This window comes from Chaetodon trifascialis, chromosome 5 (assembly GCF_039877785.1).
Source record: "Chaetodon trifascialis isolate fChaTrf1 chromosome 5, fChaTrf1.hap1, whole genome shotgun sequence".
Taxonomy (NCBI): Eukaryota; Metazoa; Chordata; class Actinopteri; order Chaetodontiformes; family Chaetodontidae; genus Chaetodon; species Chaetodon trifascialis.
The window spans coordinates 8,800,001-8,820,000 of NC_092060.1; the positions used below are offsets into that span (position 1 = coordinate 8,800,001).

Sequence of the window (20,000 nt, forward strand, 5' to 3'; positions counted from 1 at the left end):
CCAGCCTCTACTTGTCTTCCATCTACAACTTGTTTTCTGTTCGTTCCGGCTGACCTGATCTCACCCCGACATCGCCGACGCGCACTTCCTCTCTGCTTTTTTCTCTCTTTTTCATCTGCTCTCAACCTCCTCGTCCTCTTCTCTTTCCCTGAACCTCTCTTGTCACGTCCCTCCAATGTTCTACAAGTTTTGCTATTTCTCTCTCTTTCAGCGTCAAGCCACATATAAGGGCAGGCAGTATGTTTACAGTCATGTATTGATACGATAACATTTGGTCACATGATTGAAATAAAGAATAGAAAATGGATTTGTTCCTTTTGATCGTTTCTTTCAGATGTTCCACTGCAACCCCTCCACTTTTAATTCCTGTCATGCTCACATTAGACAATGCACACCCACTTTCTCACATTCATATTCAACATTTTATTGCCCTGAATGTGGAGAACAATATTGCCAAAGAAACACGATAAAACAATCTCCCTGTCACTCACTCTTTTTCTGTCTGTCTCTCATTCTCGCTCACTATTTCTCCCTGTCAAGCATTTTTATATGAAAAGAATACTTTCATATCTTCTAGTAAGTCTTAAAGAAGCGTTTCTGATGATTGTTCATGTTTTTCCTCCCACCCTGTTCTCTGTTTCCATCAGTGTTTCTCCCCTGCAGGCCTGTATTTGGAGTGTGTTCACAGTGTAATGGCCTATAAACTGTGCATCTATCACCACCTTCTCAACATCTTCCTGTCTCTCTTCTCTCTCCTCGCAGTGGATGGATGCATCGACTGGTCTGTGGATCTGAAGGAGTACCACGTTCTGGCCGGTGAGCCTGTTCGGGTGAAATGTGCCTTGTTCTACAGCTACATCCGAACCAACTACACCATGGCCACCAACGCCAAGCTGCGCCTCATCTGGTACAAGAACAAAGGAGACGCAGAGGTGAGATCACACGGAATGATCGCTGATGTTTTTAAAGTTAAATAATCAGAATTTTTCAAACCATAACCATGCCATCTTTAATGAGACAGAATAGCCCCGATCAATCACTGTCATCATCACGAGGGACTGCGTCAGTCACCCATAGATTCATAAATCTTCATTAAAGCTGCAGTAGGTAAGATGAAGAGAGCAGACTTAGCCTGAAAATTTGAACTAACACAAGTCTACATCACTCCCCCTCCCTCTCCACTGCACCCATGCCCTGCCTCCAAGCCCCTCCCCCCTGCAGCATCGGCGCGGCTGCCAGGACAACCAGTAACGTTAGCCTTAGCATCGGAAACAAGCTAACTCTGCCCAGCCGCTACATCACAGTCGCTAACATACCGTACGCGCTGCGTAGTGTTACTGTAACAATCACCATATTAGCTTCATGGTTATTTGTTGTCTTAGCCGTATGTGCTGTTGTTGGCAGCGGCGGTATGGACAGTTTCTCCTTTGCGGGTGACCGTTGCTCCGCCATAGCTTTCACGAGCCTCCTGACGCCGCTCACAGAGCTGTTTGACTGAGCGGCAGCCGGCAGCATGAGCAGAGGGAGGGAGCGGGTCACAGCGTGTGTGAGTAGTGATTGACAGATGTCAGACACTCCCTCAGACACTCCTCTGGCTGTGATTGGTTGTTTTGTGTCGGGCGAATGGCAGTAGGAACAGTAGGTGGGACCAGTGGAGCCGTTTTCACAGATTACATGTTTCATGTACTGCTGTCTGGGCATAGGGAAAAATTACTTTTATACAAGTTACCTACTGCAGCTTTAATGGAGGAATGCTAAAAAATTTAGACCAATGAACAAGAGGTGGAAGGAACAAAAAAACATGATTTAATGAGACTGACAAAGTGTCTTCCATTCAACGTCAATACTCTCTCCTTGCTCTCAGGTTAGATGGCTGCTCGGTAGATTTGTGGTCGATGCTGCCGCCAGTGGCCAGAAGCTGCATTACAGAAATATTATGGTATAATTTTTGGGGTGAGGGCTGTCTGAATATTAAAATGAAGATTTAGACTCTGAGAATACTGTCATGATTTTAGCTCATATCAAATAAAATGAAAGTGGCAGTCTGTGAATGGCAGAATATTTCGGGGCTTGATCTGTCTGGGTTCACCATCACAACCAGTGAGCAAATTAGTGGGATTTGTATCAAAAAATCTAAGTCATGTACTAGTGCTAAGCAGGTTTTGAGGACATAACTAGTCTGCTCAGTTCCCTGTTCCTATAAAACTGTGAGCTATTTGTATATTTTGGCGTACTACCAGCAAGAACAGCCTAATGTAAAGGTCAGTATATTGTCCATATTGTATCAGTGCTGGGTGTGTAATTGGGATCCACACCAAGAATGGGGCTGTTCCCTCCTTTGGCCTCACTAGAGTTTGAGTCATGGCCAATGCACAGAAACTAGAGGGACTGATAAATCATACTGGGCCTCCATGTTCTTTAATAAAACGGTGTCCCTGTTTCCCAGCAGTGGATTCTATCTGAATGCTGAAACAGGATTTAACAGGATTACATTTAGACCTGATGATGCATGTAATGTGCATCTCATAGATTTACATTGAAACCTGAGTCCCGTGGATAACAATATTACTTAATACATCTTGGCTGCTTTTCCATTTAATGTTACGCCCTCTGTTCTGTGTGACTGTAATTCTATTTCTATGTTAATACTTGATCTCTGCTTAAAACACTGAAGTGACAGTTATTTTTTGATTATTGCTCTCACTTTGTCTGGTGTCCTCTAGGAGCCGATCATCTTCTCAGGCCACAGGCTGAGCAAGGAAGACGACTCCATCTGGTTCAGATCTGCTGAGATGGAAGACAATGGATTCTACACCTGTGTGCTAAGGTAACCTGAGCACGCAGCTTGACCAGTTGCTCGACACTGTCATGAGTCAACCTTGGAATAAAATGGCTGAAAACAGGATTTGCCCAGATTCTCTGAGGAAGCACAGTTTAGGAGTATTTCTGCTCCTGCTTGGCGCTTTGTCAATAACACATTGTGAATATCACATAAATGCTGATCCTCTCCCCAGATGGAAGCGAGGTCAAAGTACACCGAGCGAAACACAGACGTTATTTTGAAGTTTCACTTCCAGCCACACTGCATCAGCTTCTTAAGACTACATAAACACAGCAAGGATCTTAGCAGCATGCAAACAAAATATTTTTGGCCCAACTCTGCCATGCAGCAGTGCTCCTGGAGCTGCTTCGGTATTGTTGATTTCATCACATGGGAACAGTCTTGGAATAGATTTCTGACTCTGAGTGTTCTGTCTCCACCCGGGTGGCCCATTTACATTGCAGTGGCAAAAAGCAGCAGCGTGTACAGTGTTTGAATAAAACCAGCGTGGGGGTTTATTCAAAACTGCGCACTATCCATTTTGAGCAAAAAAAATGCCCCCTGCACTCAGTCATCAATATTCCAAAACACTGATGGGGTGTATCATCAGTTTCATCATCAGAATTTTGAGATGTTTCCCATGAATATCTGCTGTTTCGTTCACTCAGTCGCGCCATTTCAAACTTTTCTCCTGTGTCCAGACATTGCAGGTGTGTGTGCCAGTGTGTGTGTGTGGGTGTGTGAGTCCTGCATATTTGCCCTGCTAGTTTTGTGGACTGCTGCCAGTGTAGTAAATTGAATATTTACAATATGGCTGTTGGCACCACAGCAGAATTTGGCCTGAGTCCTTTGTGGCCCCTCAGGGATACGTGTGTGTGTGTGTATGTGTGTATGTGTGTGTGTGTGTGTGTGTGTGTGTGTGTGTGTGTGTGTGTGTGTGTGTGTGTGTGTGTGTGTGTGTGTGTAACAGTTTGTTTGATACGACAGTAGGGGTGGTGAGGTACTGACTTGTGTGTATTAGTTGGCTTTGTAGCCTAGAACAAGGCTTAGAGTCTTGTTTACCTGCTAGTGAATGGTGTGTGTGTGTGTGCGTGCATGCGTGTGTGTATAATGAACTGAGTTAAAATATGCGCTCTTGTAAATCTTTGAAAAGTAAATATTTTGCCTACAGTCAGCCAGTATCCACAGGGAAGAGCTTATTCCTGCTTACTTTTGAGTAACCTGCGATCATGACTTTTGTTGTTTTAATCCAACAAATAGACTTAAAGGAAAATTCAGCTGTTTTTCATCCTGGCTGATTTATGTCTTTATTTTTCAGACAGGCATTTGAAATGATTTCTGATGAATTCCAGTTTATTTTGATTTGATTTGCTTTAGGGGGGTCTCGATGTCCCCTTTCACTTTTATCCAGTTGGAGAAAATAAACTCATTTAACACCTCGGTGGAACTCACTGTGCCTCTGGCAGGACGAGCATTTCTCAAAATTACGACTACATTGTCCCACAAATCCTTTCCCTGCCAGTTGTAGAGGATGTTGCCTCTTGAGAAACGATATTTCAGTTTCACTATAAATTGCATCTTTTGATAAAAGATAAAAAAGGTATTGAAGATTCTCTTTCCTGAACTTTAAAGCAGATTTTCATCAGTGGATGCAGTTTTGTCATTTATCACTGAGATTGCTCAGCTGTCATCATGTGTGACTTCAGTCAGGTGATAACAAAAATAACAAAAATAACAAAAATGTGTGCGATATGTGATGGCAAGTAAGCTATCTTCATAGCAACTGGGTGAAGTGCTGAGGAAAGCCGTGAGGTGGTTGAAAGCCCTGCAAGAAGTGAGTTATTGGACCTGATGTGAAGGAGGGCAAACTGTTGTCGTTATTTCTCAGAGGAATCACATGGTGTAATTGCTGAGATGTCTTACGTAAGTCTGATTGGCAGGACAACACAAGCGACTGCTCAATCAAACACATCATTTAAGTCACGCAGCCTCCAGATTTTGGAAGATAAATCAAACCCCAATCTGTCCTGCGGAAACAACACTCCTTGTTTACAGAATGACTTGATTCAGCTTCACCTTCAGCGCTTCTCAATGTGCTCACTTTGTGATTCATGCGAGTTTAGATCATGCTAATCATGCTAAATTGTCCGTTTGCAGACAACAGCACCGGCCATTTTCCTAAATCTCAGCAGTTTCATGGTGAATATGTCATCATGGCTGATAGGAGTGATAGCTAAAACTAGAAATGGATTAACCAGAAGTATTCTTTAACCAGGGGGAGATAACCCTACTTGAAGTGATTTCCCATCTTTGCTTCACTCCTTCCATCGTGTGCTTTTGAAACTCTACACACAGGCAGCACTCGAGGAACAGCTCTCCTCTTGCTGTGTGCCATAAATCACCATCTCCCCTCTCCACTTGATCCTGCATGTCCTCCTCCTCTGCCGCCGGTACCTTTGCCACCTTCGCTGTCTCCTGTTTCTTTCCCTTTGCGCCTTTCCTCCATCGCCTCCTCCCTCCCACTCCTGATCTGATCTCCCTTCATCTCACCAGCTGCCGCCGCTTTCTCCTGCGTCTCCTGTTTTTCTTCGTTGGCTTCCTGCTCCTCTCCCGTTGTCCACCCCTTCTCACTCTCCCGCTCCTCCTGCTTCTCCCTGTCTGCACCCGATTCTCTTTACCTCCCCTCATCACCCCCCCCCCCCCCTGCTCTCCTCCCACCTCCTTTTCCTGCCAGAGCTTGACACCTATCCTCCTTAATAAGCTCTCTCTCCCTCTCTTTCTGTCTCTCCCTCGCTCTCTCAGCATGACAACCTAATTAGGGCTTGGTGTCTGTCATTGTCTCAGGGTCTCTTATTAACACACGCACACATAGAGGCACAGCACCTTGAGTCCTCGTAGGGCGCTACCAACTGGAAAGCCTATGGGAGAATATATGTATTTATTACCCTTGATCTGATATATATTGTTGCTGTTATTATTAGGAAACCTTCATATGCTGCCCTGTATATCCCCCAACTGCACCTTGAGATAAAAGCAAATTTTTCAGGATTAGTTTCACATTTCCACCTGACATGACTGACATGAGGTGAAATCGGGCTGATGCAGGGACAATGAACACATCAGATTTATCTCAGTTGCAGCACAGCCTGCCTTAGATAGATACAAAGGGCGTAATCTGATATAAAAATTGTTTCTATGTGCAGTTTGATGCTTCATTTATCTCCATATGCTGCCAAGGTTCAACAATGAATCTTCTCTAGAATGTGTCAACTTTCCAGGAATTGGTGTGGTGTTTCACCTTGACACCCATGCTGCTCACACATTTTGCAAATCACTATAAATGGTTTGTTTTGGTGACAGTCATCAACAGTGAATTATAGGAAAAACAAGTGTAGACACAAACCACATATTGGACAGTGGAACAGCGACATCAGGATGGCCAAGGAGGCTGTTGAGTCTTCAATCTGTCTCATTATATCACTGTTTGGCTATATGTGGGTCTCCAAGTGATGTCTTTGTAAGACATACAGGGGGTACAAAACAAGCCTCACTGACTGACAGCTTATTTGGATATTAACATGAAAAGTTGTTTTTGTGCCACAGACTGCTCAAATCACAAAGTTTATACCTCAGGACAGAATGGAAGGAAGGAAATACATGTGTTATGTTCGCCAGCCAGAGCTGACAGATGTGTATCAATGTGTGCTACTGTATATACTAGTGCTGTCAATCGATTAAAATATTTAATTGCCATTAATCTCATGAATGTCATAGTTAACTCGCGATTGATCGCAAATTAATTGCACATTTTTATGCATTTGAAATGTCCCTTGAATTATCATTCTAATACTGTTATCAACATGGAAAAGTGAATAGGCTTGCTTTGTGCAAATGTTTTTTAATTGAAAACAACAATGTGTAGTGTTATATTTCACACTAACATTCTCACTTTGAGCAGTCATTCACATTTGAATGAATCAAATCTCACACAATTTAACACTGTCAATAATCAGATGACAAAAAATAAATACAAAAAAGCCCCTTCAACAACCCTTTCGAAGGGATCAAAACAGGGTGATACAAGATAAAGTTACAAAGGTCACATCATTGTAAACTAGGACTCAGCCTATAGTGCAGTTAAACCATGGCTGAAACTTTCCTTTCTTAAGTTTCCTTTGAACATACAAGCAGTCAGACTATAATGCTCTTCTGTTTATTCACCAGAGGCTTATCATCCCAGCCTCTTATTTCTCTCCAGAGAGAATCAACATTACTTGGCTATGGCTGCATCAAGCTTGTTCTTAGTTGTGGTATCCATATGCCTCTGTCCAAAGCCATCCATTGTCACCTGGTTTTGACAAGGAGGCGGCAGAGAATTTGCATTCGCCGTGTGTTTGGCCATCAAGTGGTATTTCAGACTGGATGTGCTGCGGTGATAATTCAGTTCACACCGACAATACACACAGATAACTTTGGTCTTGTCAGTCGACCCATCCGGCAACTTTTTGAAACTAAACTTTCCATTCAGAATCTTGTTTGCATCCATTTCGGCGTTTCGTGTTTGACATCCACACAAACCGGTAACCTACTCTTTTACAGCGAGCAAGCAGACAAGACCAAACATGTGCATGGGGCGCACATCCTTTCCTTTCTTTGTTTCCAGTTTACAATCGGATCCTGTAGTTTTTCTTACGTTACTAGCAGTGGCCACAGCTTATAAAAAACTACAAGTTCACTAGATCACAAAGAGTGTTAATCTCACGATAAAAAAAATGACGGCCTTAAAATTGATTTGCGTTATCGCATTATTAACGCGATATTTTTGACAGCACGACTTTATACTAAACAAAAAAGTTGAAGAAATACAAGGATACATGTCAGTTTTACATCAGCAGTTATTTTAGTGATTTACAGCAATTTACTTTTCTTCTAAATAGTGCAAATGTCCATATACATGGTATCACAACATCCTTGCTTTACTGAAAATTGAAACCTGTCTGTATTGGTCTTAACACCCTGCTGTGTATTCACTTACCTGTTACTTATCCATCTATTCATCTGTATCCTTCATCCACTCAATCCATCCATCTATCCATTCACCATCATCTTTGTCATGCTAACTTCCCAGTTTTTTTTTCAGTATATTTCAAACAACTTGGACAAACTTGGGCTTGCATCAAACTCTTAAGGTGTGACCCATGCTAGGGCCCAGTTACACAGTTGTAATAATAAAAAAGTTTTTGAATGATGTCTGGTGTGGTGATAGTCCAGTTTAAAGTGGGAAGGTCTCTTCTCTCTCCGCCAATGTGTCCAGACAGTGCTGGCTGGTAATCTCCTGATGAGTTCACACAGGAGTCATTCCCACTGTGAGGCACAAAACAAATGCCATGAAGGAAAACAGAATATGAGAGCTACTTGTTGTTTTGTCTTGTTGTAAGGCTGAAAATCCCAGCTGAATTCTTAAATACAGCATAGAACTTTGCTGGCCCAAGGCAAAATGATTGCCATTCACACTCAGCACTGATCCTTTTCGTGACCTCTACAAAGACTCCCAGGCTCCTTTAATTCATGCAGTATGCCCTGGGTCTGCCCAGAAGCTTTGGAGCTGCTGGAGAATGATATGTCCCATTCTCACCGAGGTCACCGACAAGACCCTGAAGCACTCACACATCCTGCCGTCACTTTGTTGCAACCAAGGATGTCAGTCTAAATGAAGACTAATGTGAGTGTCTGTCTCAGTGGCAGATTTAACTGCTGTTGAACGCTATCCAAAAACATCAACACATTTGATGAAGCTCATAGATTCTAGTTTAAAGGAATAATGTGTAGGTTGGTTTCAGTCCTCTCAGACACTGCCTGCATCCCCAAATTGCTCCAACCAATGTGCTGTTGAGCTCACTGATGGCTGTTTTTCCCAGGTTGGACAAACATTCAACCAATCAGAGGTTTGTAGGCAGGATGATGAATGAGAACATCGTCTTTCTATGTAGTGATGTCTTTTATAACAGCGTATCAGGCGTCAATGTGAAAACAATCTCATAATGAGAAAGGTGTTGGTTCTGGTGATAAACCTACAGAGAATGATCACCTCATGAATTTTAGGACAGGAGTGAATATTGGACTTACATTCATCGGCTTCCAGAACCATGACTCCAAATTTTCCTCAATATCTGCTAAATGTGTAAATAAACTGTTCATGAACAAGTTTGACATATAAAAGCTGTGTCCGCAACCTTTTTCTCTCCTCAGTGGCCATGAGTTGGATCATTGGGTGGAGTGTGTCAGCATGCTTTGCTGTTGTTTTTTGTACGTTTGCTTTAACAACCACTCGGGAAGCCACAGTGCAACATTTTCAAATCCTTTAAATGTTCCTGGTGTCATTTGCAGGTCTTGCATTGTTCCCAAGGGCTCTGCATTTAACAATCCATTAGTTTTCATGAATTCAAATCTCAAAATCTTGCTGGTTTTGCTAAAGGCATCATCTTTCAGTGAATAGGTGCTGTCTAAGAGCTCCAATATATGACAGTTTTGATCTGTGATCACGGTGCCTGCCTTGTATTCAGACACTTGCAGAAGCACATAGAAGAGGACAGATGATGATGATGGAGCAAGATCCATTAAGAGCTCCTTTTTCAAATATAATGATCCTGTGCGATTATCTTCTGTAGAAAACACATGATGACTCCTGGTGAAACCATTCTGACTTGTTTATGGTCGTGGCTGTAAAAATTTGTTTTTCATCTTCTTTTAATGACTTTCTGTAGAATACAATGCTGCAGGGCATATTGCTGCCTCCGATCCTGTGAAGTCTGTGCTTCATTACCTCTGCCAAGGAGGTCATGTTGTCAGTTCCATTTGTTTGTTGGTGTGGTAGTCTGTCTGTCAGCAGGATAACCGGAAAATTACCGGCCTGATTTTTATGAAACTTGGTGGAAGGGTGTAGAGTGGGACAAGGATCATCATCATCAATCATCAATCAGTGGTTGTAGAAAATTTGAACGTAGTGCCCAACCAGGGTACCAGTAATTCTCTGGGGTAGCTTATTGTACACATATACAGTAGTAGAAGTAATTTCCTCCTTGTGAATGCTATATTCATGATGTTAGGTCAATCTCAGCATTTGATATGTGTACATATGTACACAATAAAAAGGTGTTTTCTGGTTTTCACAAATGTATGCTCAGTATGTGAAATCTTTCCAATTTAGGAAGTGCATAATAAATGCTCAGCTGACACAATGAGGCTTCAGCAAGGCACAATTTGACATAATTCTAGTCTCTTCTTTGGGCGGCTCCCCATTAGTGGTCGCCACAGCGGATCATTGGATCTCACAGGCAAACCGGGCCCCACCTAATTGTTATGATATGCATATTTCATTTTGCGTGCCCCTCCTGAGGCAACCCTCCATAAATGTTCGGGCTTGGGACGGGCAATTAGGATTGCACGGGCTTATACATCCCCAGTGGCTGGGGAGCAACCCGTGGATCAGTGTCTTGCCTAAGGATACTTTAACATGTGAACGGGAGAGGGTGGGGATCGAACCCCCAACCATGTGATCTGTAGGCAATCTGCACCTGAGCCACAGCCGTCTGATTTGCTTATCTTTGAAGAGTGGACTGTTGGCCTTGACGGGGGTGTTCGCTCTCTGAGTGCCCTTCAAGTTTCATATGGGATGCTGGAATCTGTCTTTCACCTGCTTGTTTTCAAAACACTGCAGATCCCCAGTGTCTGTTGTAATGTGTGGGTTTGTATAAGCTGGAAAGGGGGACAACCTAGAGGCATTGTAAACCAAAGGTGAACAAGCATTAAAAGTAGAGTGACATTCCCTCTCAGGAGACAATAACTGGAAAATAACATTGTCTGAGACACACGGTACAGAGGAAGAGAGATGTGCTCTGGGAGAAAGAGAAAGAAATGAAAGCAGGTGGGTGGGAAAGAGAGAGAAAGAGGAGAGGGTAAAGAGAGAGTCAAGGAGAAAGTATTTAAATTGGAGGGATGGGACAAAGGGTAATAGACGAGGAGAAAAACAGAGGGAAGCTGATGAGAAAGAAGGTTGAATTGCTCAGATAGATGAAAGGGGTGGTGGTGACAGACATGGAGGAATGAATGGAGGGGAAAAGAAAAGCAAAAATCCATTTTCCCTGCAGGTATAAGGACCTCAGTAGGGGGAGAGGGCATGCTTAGACTACCCGAGACCCTCCATATACCCACTATGATTTAGACACCAGTACACACACACACACACACACACACACACACACACACACACACACACACACACACACACATGCACACACACACAAAACGTTACTCTGAAAGGAATTGATACTCACAGTGAGAGATCTCAGTTTACTTTTGAAGCTCTAGCGCTGTGAGAAAGACTTTGCACCAAATCCCCATCCTGCAACACTCTATCTGAGAGTAGGGCAGAAAGAGAATCAAAAGGTAGATGGGGACACGCATACACAGAAAAAAAGAACGAGAAGGACCGAGGACAGCCTTATAGAAAAGGACTCAGAGAGAACAAGGTAATGAGTGTTAGACAGTGAAGTTAGCGTGAGATCAGAGATGTCATGCCCATGGCTTTGCACGTTCCTCACTTCAACACATCGCATTCGATGGAAACATAACATTCGCTGTGTGGGAAAATGACTGAGTGAAAAAATGGCTGGCCTCTGGGATAGTGTTTTTCAATTGGATTGCTGACAGACCAACTGGGTGGGTGTGTGGTTGTTTCATCTGGTGACATCTTGGCAGGACGCTTGGCTTGGTGGAGTCGCTGGTTGTTTGGTTTGTTGGCATGGAGACGGGCAGATTGGCTAACTCGCTTGCTGTTGGGGAGTGATTGACAAGGTGGTGTTTTTTTGTGGATGTCTGACTGCATGGTTGACTATTAAATTGGTTGTTTGGCTGGTTGGATACACTCATTGGCTGACCAGTTAGCTCTCATAAACCACTTAGCATATTATTGCTACTTTGGAGATGGGCAGTTTTCAGACTTTTTGTCTCCTTGGCAGTTCATTACGTTCAACACAATGAGCAGAGTCATTCCACAGTAATATCGTTGATGACTATGTTGTTGTTTATTTTCAGGTAAACTATACATATAATTATTTTTCCCAATTAGGTTGTGGTGGGAAATATAATTGCTGATTGGATTAAGTTCACAGATGATGTTTTTCCAAATGGAGGGATTGCTTCATTTTAGTGCTGAATGCAAGTCATATGTAGGTGGTGGGGCCAGATGTTGGGTGTACTAAGAAGTCACTCTAGACTTTTCCATATTAAACCAAATTCTTGATCTTTCCCTAACTTTAAGCAGCTGCTGAGAGTACCTGATTTAATCATGCGTTAGTTGGTACATTGTATTGCAAGCATGGATAGTGTAGAACAACAAGTGGAAGACTTTGTCAGCGAACAGTTTACTGACATTTTACATTGTCTGTGAACTTCTGACTGAAATTGCATAAACATAACATTAAGGAGGCAGGGTTGAACTCTCTGGTCATAAAGATGCATATGCCTCTCTTAAGTACAAAAGCAGAAGCAGAGGGACATGGTTATACCTTTGGAAAAACCCTCAGAGAGGAGTTCAGGGTGGCTGGTTTAGCATAAAAACTGCCTGACTTTTATACCTGAGGCCAGAGTTTGCATCTGGTCTCTTATTAACAGCCAACATTGGTTTCTTTTCATCTTCACTACCATCTCTCTCAAACCTTACCCAAACTGAACCTTAGCCAAACCTTAGCTCATCAGAAAATGCTCATTAATTTTGCTGCACAAACCACCAACTTTGTTTAGATGTGGCGAATTGCTGCTGATGACTTGGTGAATGGTTGCATGGCTCTTTGGTGGCTGCCTACTGCTGTTTGTCCACTGAACTCCTGGGAGCGTTCTGCAGTCACATTACGTGGAGCAGTTTCAGCTATTTGCGTCTGTTAATGAAGTCAAATTAATGACTGAATTGTCATTTCCTATTATTCCCCTCCCTGTCTTTCTGCCTCAGCTACTCCCCTGAGGTATTTCTAGTAAGCTGAACCACCTGTCCCTCTTTGCATTAGAGGATAAATCTACTCTTGGTGGATGCTTACACACAAGAAAGACACACATAGTCGTCACAAGGGTGTTTTCTAATGCCAGCCAAATGTTTAACCTTTCGCTTCATCAGATTAACAGACTCGGAGCAGGAGATAAAGACAGCGGGTAGAAAGAGACAGAGAGATAAAGAGAAAGGGAGAGAGAGTGGAAGAGAAACAGACAATGGTAGTAGGAGAGTAAACCAGGGAGCAGTGGAGAGCGAAATAGGAGCGGAGAAGGAGAGAGCGGTCATTTGAAGTTGCTTTGGCAGTCCTCTATGACTTGGCAGACATTGTGTCGGTACCACTCTTGCCAATGTGGGCCAACATGTGCCAGTGCATGCCAACTTGAGCCAATGCCTGCTGCCCTCGCCACTCTTGAAAAAAAAAGAAGAAAAAAGTAGGCCTTGGTTTTCACACTTTGATGTTCAAGGGGTTTTAAGTTCCTCTGAATTATGATCTGGCTTGGTAGAGATATGGAGGGAAGGACTAAGACAGAGGAGGAGGGAGGACAGAGGAGTACATGTGAAAACCAAGCACCCTGTGTGTCAGTGGTCTACTGTTAGACTGGCTGCTCTCTGAAGCCAAGACGGTAGTTTGATCCTCTCAACATCTACAGCCCTAAGTGTCCTTCAGGAAGACGCAGATCTTCGTACTCACTCATTAAAGCCATAGTGGTCATACTTAGACCTCTTGAACTAGCATACATTTATATTGAAATGATCCATTCATGGATTTTTACCCAATAATAGTCTACATTTATGATTATTAGCTTGGTTTATATTCCTGTCACCATACAAAAGTCAGTGCAATCCAAGCCTTCAAGAATTAGTGCCGCAGCACTCAGTTGCATGTTCCACCCTGCACAAGTACAGCGGGTGCATGAAGTAAAACATAAGTGCATAGGAAATGACATTTTTGAAATTGAATTTTGTGAATCGCATCGAGCTCAGTCACTGGTGAAGTCAGAAGTATTCTCGGTTCCAGACGAGGATCAAAATCCACAAGTTGAATGCTTTGTTGTCATGTCAATTAGTAAAAGGTGTGTCTAGTCCTTAGCAGTCAGTCAGCTTGTTGGCTGGCAAATATTCTTTTATCTACTTTGATGTTTAGCAAAGCTTTAATTAACACAGTAGTCAGTGCCCAGTGCTGACTTTGCTGGAGGACATAAAGTGCACACGTCCACATAAATATACAAAAAAGTGCATGAACTTGTCCAACGCAAGCATTTTTCACAGTTCACAGAAAATCAAGTTTGCAGGACTTCAGTTCAAATACAGGCCGGGGGTGAATGCACTCAGTAATACACAGATGTAACGAATGCACACTCACACAGACACACACGTTAGGTTTTCATCAGTTTTGGGGACATTACATAGACTTCGATTCATTTCCTGGAGACTTACCCTGACCGTAAGCATGACCATGACTTGCCTAACCCTAACCTTAAGTCTTCACCCTATAATGTAATGATTCACATTATACATCTATTGTGCAGAGACAGTAGTGTTTGCCCAACAAACACATTTGTTCTACATACACTTTTGTGAGCTCAGTAGTAGTGCATACTGTGCCAGTATGCACTGCACCAAGAAATAGCCATTATCTTAGAATGTGTAGTCTGACATTGGCTCTCGCTTTCTTCCATCTACTCTGCTTTTATTTGTTGCCAAACTAACTGCTGGCTATATAAATGGAAGGAATGGAATGCCATGAATGGCCTGAATGCCAGAGCATACGGATTCAGTCCCTGTTAGCCTGTGAATGTTATGTCTTCCTACCTGTGGACTTAATAATGACAGTTACACAACTTTTAGTGCCTGCTTGTTTCACATTTTGATTTAAGTACTTTCATTGTGTACTATGTACACACGAAGCATCAACAAGTTATCACAGGAAGTAAAATAAACCACTTGTTGATTTCATATATTATCAGCTTTTCTTTTGGGAGGTTAATGAAACATAATGTTACTTCCACATCCAATTCTTGTGGCCTGAAAGCTGTGCAACAGCCAGTACTCAAAAAATTAAAAGAGAAAAGAAAGAGTGAATGATGAAAGATATAATATATGTAGATGAAGGGATCATTCAAGTCCGTGTCTGTGTTCTGAAGAGTCCACTGGGACTCAGGTAAAGTTGTTGCTTATCAGTCGTGACACATATCGATCTTTGCTTCACAGGTTGAGGTCGCAGGCCTCACACGTAAGGATATATTAGCACTCAAGTGGAACATGCACACACTCATGCATGGATCTGCCCTTTTATGCAGTGCACATGCAGTGTACATCAGTTGTAGATTTACTTACACACTACACACACACACTACACACACTGACCTGACCTGGAACAAACACTGAGCAGGGTGACTGTAGCAGTGAGCAATTTTCATGTGTCGGTGAGTTATGCTGAGTGTGTGTTTCACTCTGAGAGTGTGTGTGAGCTGTTTGGTTTGTGTGTGTTGTCTTAAGTAACTCCAGTTGTCAAAAGCTGAAATGATTTTTTTTAAGTTCTGGTGCATTTTGATGCAGTTTAGGTGTTTCATGTTTGTTTGTTTAGTTTGGTTTGTTTAGGGCTTTTGTAATCATTGTAAAATGATTCACAGTTGCACCCACTGTTGCTGAACACTGTTGTCTAGTAGCTGCGACTTGAAAATAGTGAATGTGTTTCCATTGGCTGAACCTGGTTGCTGGGTTGGAGCCAATCCCAGCTGACACTGAGAAAAGAGCAGGGTACATCCTGGACAGTCACTGGCAGGGTTGGCACACACAGAGACAGACAATACTCACACTCACATTTACATCTATAGGCAATTTAGAGTCACCAATTAACCTGCATGTCTGTGATCTGTGGTAGACACCGCAGGAGCACCTGCAGAAAACCCACACAGGCATGGCGAGAAAATGCACACTCCACACAACAAGGCCCTGGCTTTGCTGCGAGGCAGCAGTGTGAACCGCTGCGCCGCCCTGTTCATGTGGTGTATCAATAACATTCCACTGATAAAAATCATATTAATTGTTGCCACTTAGTGGAAAACCAGGAAGTAACATAATACAGCCTGTGTGCTAACACATACATCCTTATGCATAAGCATGCGTTCAGATACTACAGGCACAGAGATGTGTATGTGCTTGTGTGTGTGAATGTCTCAGCATGTATGGGTACCTGCTCTCTCTCGCTCGCTCGCTCGCTCGCTCGCTCTCCCTCTCTCTCTCCCTGCCTGTTAGTTAGATTGATAGTCAAATTAATCTGCAGCTCCGTCCAGGTATAAACACGATGCCTGCTGGCTAGGATACATCCCCCTCTATTAACGCCATAATTCAACGCACCCTCCAGCTGCCTGCCCTGATCATAGGAGGGTAATTGCAGGGAGGGTGTGCTTGATTTATTGACGGGGAGGATATGGTGGATTACAAGTTGATTTGGAGATTAATTTATGCCTCATTTTGCATTTTAGGTAATTGGAATTTGTGTTTTTTGGAGAGCGCTCCCACACAAACACACATGCACACACACACACTACACAAATTTGAATTATTAATGGTCAAGCCACAGTACAGAGCACCTGGAGGTGTAGAAGTGATGCTGCGCTGCTTGAGGACACTTTGGAAGTGATTTTAGACAGTGTAACGGATGCAGAGCGACCCCATCAAATTATGATCAGTGTAATGATGAAAAAATTATTAGAGCCCCTTTATCATCATAGCTCTGCGTGCCAATATGATAGCCTCAAACAGTACTTTCAACTTGAACATGAATTATTGAGATGAAGACTCAGAGAATGAGAGGAGACCTAATCCTGTTAGTAGACTGGAATAAATTCGAGTGCAGAATTTGTCGTATAGTTTTGAAGCTGAAAATTGTGATTTCAATTTCACAGCGTGTAATGTGAATTTAAGTGGCTTTATTTTCTTCCTCCTTTTCAGTTGATTTATCAGTTGTGTTGCCAGTTTCACTGAAAGATGTGTTTTTCCTCACACCTGGCATCTGTTTCAACATGGCAACACATTCCTCATTTGTGTTAATAGATGCACATAGACTCATGAGCATACACACGGCAGTAAGAGTGAGATCCAATGTTTTATTCATAACTGCAAATGCAAATAAAGGCAACCAACTGTACCCTTTCTTAGCCATGTTACAAAATAACAAGCCACACAAGCAGACCCCCCCCCCACCCCCCACCCCACACACACACACACACACACACACACACACACACACACACACACACACAGTTTAGGCCGAACATAGAAACTTGCTGATAACAAAAGGGTTATGAATGTCAGCCACTCGCATTCGGCACACAACGGCATCCACAAATCTTTCCTTTCACCTTCTAAATCTCTTCCTTCACCTCATTCATTTCCAGGAGGACAGGAGGTAACTTTAGTGGACAGCTTTTACTGGCATTAAATTGTCAAGTCAGGCCCAATTTATTTGTAAGGTATGTTTGCCAAAACAGGTTTGTTACCAGAGCAGAGCAGCAAAGGACACACACCCAGAAAACCAGAAGTTGTCACAAGACTTCATTTCACAACAATTTAATAACATGCAAATGTGTTGTATTTGAGCAGAAGAACATGCCTGATATGTATTGTTAACCCTTTACAGCAGGCTATATGAAGGAGGTTTAAAGGACCAGTTCGACATTTTAGGAAAAAAACATACTGTCATGTCAGCCTGCTAATAATGAAGCTACAGCAAGCAGCCACTCAACATAGCTTAGCATAAAGGTCAAACAGGGGAAAACAGTTCCTAAAATCACACTTTTTACAGCGAGTGGCTGTACTTTCATTTTTACCATATAAAAACGAGTAGTATCAATCTTCTCGTCTAAACCTCGACAAGAAAGCAAGTAAGCCCAAAGTATTGAACCTTTCTTTTAATAATAGGAAGTTCATGCAGAGTGCAGTACTGAACAATTCAAACCACACTAATGTCACCTCTTGTAATATCAGGGCTCTGAGCCTTAAAGCCCTAACAAGCAGCCCCTTTGTTTGCTAACTGAATGAATGGACCTTTAATATTTCTGCAGGCCCCGCAGGCTGACATCTTTTCGTGTGTGTGTGTGTGTGTGTGTGTGTGTGTGTGTGTGTGTGTGCGTGTGTGCGTGTGTGTGTGTGTGTGTGTGTGTGCGCACGCGCACGCATGCGTATGCACAATATCATGACTTATCTCTCAATTACAAGACTTTGTTTCCCACCAATAGTAGCAAGCCTAGACACAGTAAAGTTTTTGAAAACAGATTAGACTGTCAATAATCTTGACATGTGTCTGAAAATCAGGATAAACACCAGTGTTAACACTGCTTTGTTGGCCTGTAAATGTGCATGCCTCATGAGAATGAAATGGCCTGAGGCTATGAAATGCAAACACATCTCTAATAAGATCAAGATGAACCATAAATGCCATCCTTGCACAGACTAATCTGTAGCACTGTATTAACTCTGTTATTCAGCTTTTTAAGAGCTTCGCTCATTTTTCTGTTTCTTACAGCCATTTTCTTGTCCGCTTATTAAAGTCCTGTGCTGCATGCAGTCAGTGTCCTTCTCCTTCCTTTTGACAGATATCCACATTAGCAGCTGTCTTAAGGAATGAGATGTTCCATTAACAGATTTTATCCTGAGGGATTTGATATCATTTTTCAAGTTAGCTAAGCTTAGCATTGAAACTGGGGACAGGTGGAAACAGCTGGCCTGCCTTTGGTGGCTGCAGCAACTTTCTAAAGTCCTGCTATTGGCACATATCAACCAAAAAACAAAAAAAAAAAATCCCAGCTTGTTGTTTTTACACTTTGTTTCTTTATGATTGAACACGTGTTTGCTAGAAAGCTTTAGGGGGAAGGAGGATTTGGATCAAGGCAAGCTAGCTGTAGCCACTGCTTTGCAGCCTCATATTCAGAATACAGTCATGAAAGTGGTATTGATCCTCTCATCTAACTTTTGGCAAGAAAGCAAAAAAGGGTTGGAGCCTGAAATTTGCATTTGGACACATTACGCTATCCAGGACAATCATGACTGCTCTATCTGGACAAATTGCTAATCAGACGTCTGCTGGCAGATCACACAGAGGAGGGTGGAATCAGAGAGTAATGCTGAAAATACATCTGTTGGCAAGGAAAATGATAAATTCATTTGAAACACCTTTGATTTCCAAAGTTGACTGAAGTTCTTCTGGGAGGAAGCCAATTAAAGGAAAGTTCCAACCCCAGATACTCGGTGTAAACACACTGGAACTGCTGTGATGTTCAGCACATCCAGGTGATGATTGGGATGCAATTTTCCTGTTTGATATGTGCACTGTCTTTCATTCTGGCCCATCTGCCTCCGCTTTAATTAGTGATTTCCTATATGTCTCAGAATCTCACAAACAAAGCCACGAACATTATTGTAATTCGGTGTGGGAGGAATCTAATCAGGCTAAGGTTAGCTTGAATATGTTGGATATTCAGTTTTAGTGACTGTGTGCTCTTCTTCCAATACTCAAAGGTGCCTTCAGAGTTCGGCATTGTTTGCCTTACAGGTAACTGGCAGTAGAAAAATTACTCGTCTTTAAATATATGAACAAGATGACTTCATTATTTTACATGCAAAGACCTCTTCGTCATTTAAGAACAGCTTAGTAAGATGTGCAGTTCTAGCATGAAGCACATTAAGTAAGTCGTGTCTCTTACTTCAGGGCCATTTTACTAACTGAAGCATTTAAATGTATTCCACACAGAAGCAGATATGAATAGACTCCCACACACAGACACACAATTTGCATCCATAAGAGGCGCACAGCATGCGCTAAATGCTTCTGACACAGCGTTTGCATTGTGGTCTAATTGAATCGTCATGTTTATAGTGAAATATGCATAATGCATTCTTCTTTACATCGACGCTGTTTTTATCATTTAGTGTTCGGCTTCTGGTTTCTGGGTTGGACAGGCAGAGGGAGAGACCGTGACAGAGGCTGATACAACAGAGGGAGGGAGGAAATGTACAAGGACACAGCACAGAGAGAAACCAGAGAAGGAGCTTTTTTCCCCCCTCGTTCTCAGTTCATCTCAGTTCAGTGTGCATTATTGACATGAATGTGTAAAACAATACCATCAAAGC

The 20,000-nt window shown here is 42.5% G+C and overlaps 1 protein-coding gene across 2 annotated transcripts in view; it reads left to right on the forward strand.

The window, feature by feature from the left end:
* il1rapl2 (interleukin 1 receptor accessory protein-like 2) overlaps window positions 1-20,000 on the forward strand; it is a 390,657-nt gene that overhangs the window by 225,411 nt on the left and 145,246 nt on the right. For both annotated transcript variants that reach the window (XM_070962120.1, XM_070962121.1), the window contains exons 3-4: window positions 763-932; window positions 2,724-2,827. In XM_070962120.1, the coding sequence (XP_070818221.1) occupies window positions 763-932; window positions 2,724-2,827 (274 nt within the window). The remainder of the gene's footprint in view (window positions 1-762; window positions 933-2,723; window positions 2,828-20,000) is intronic.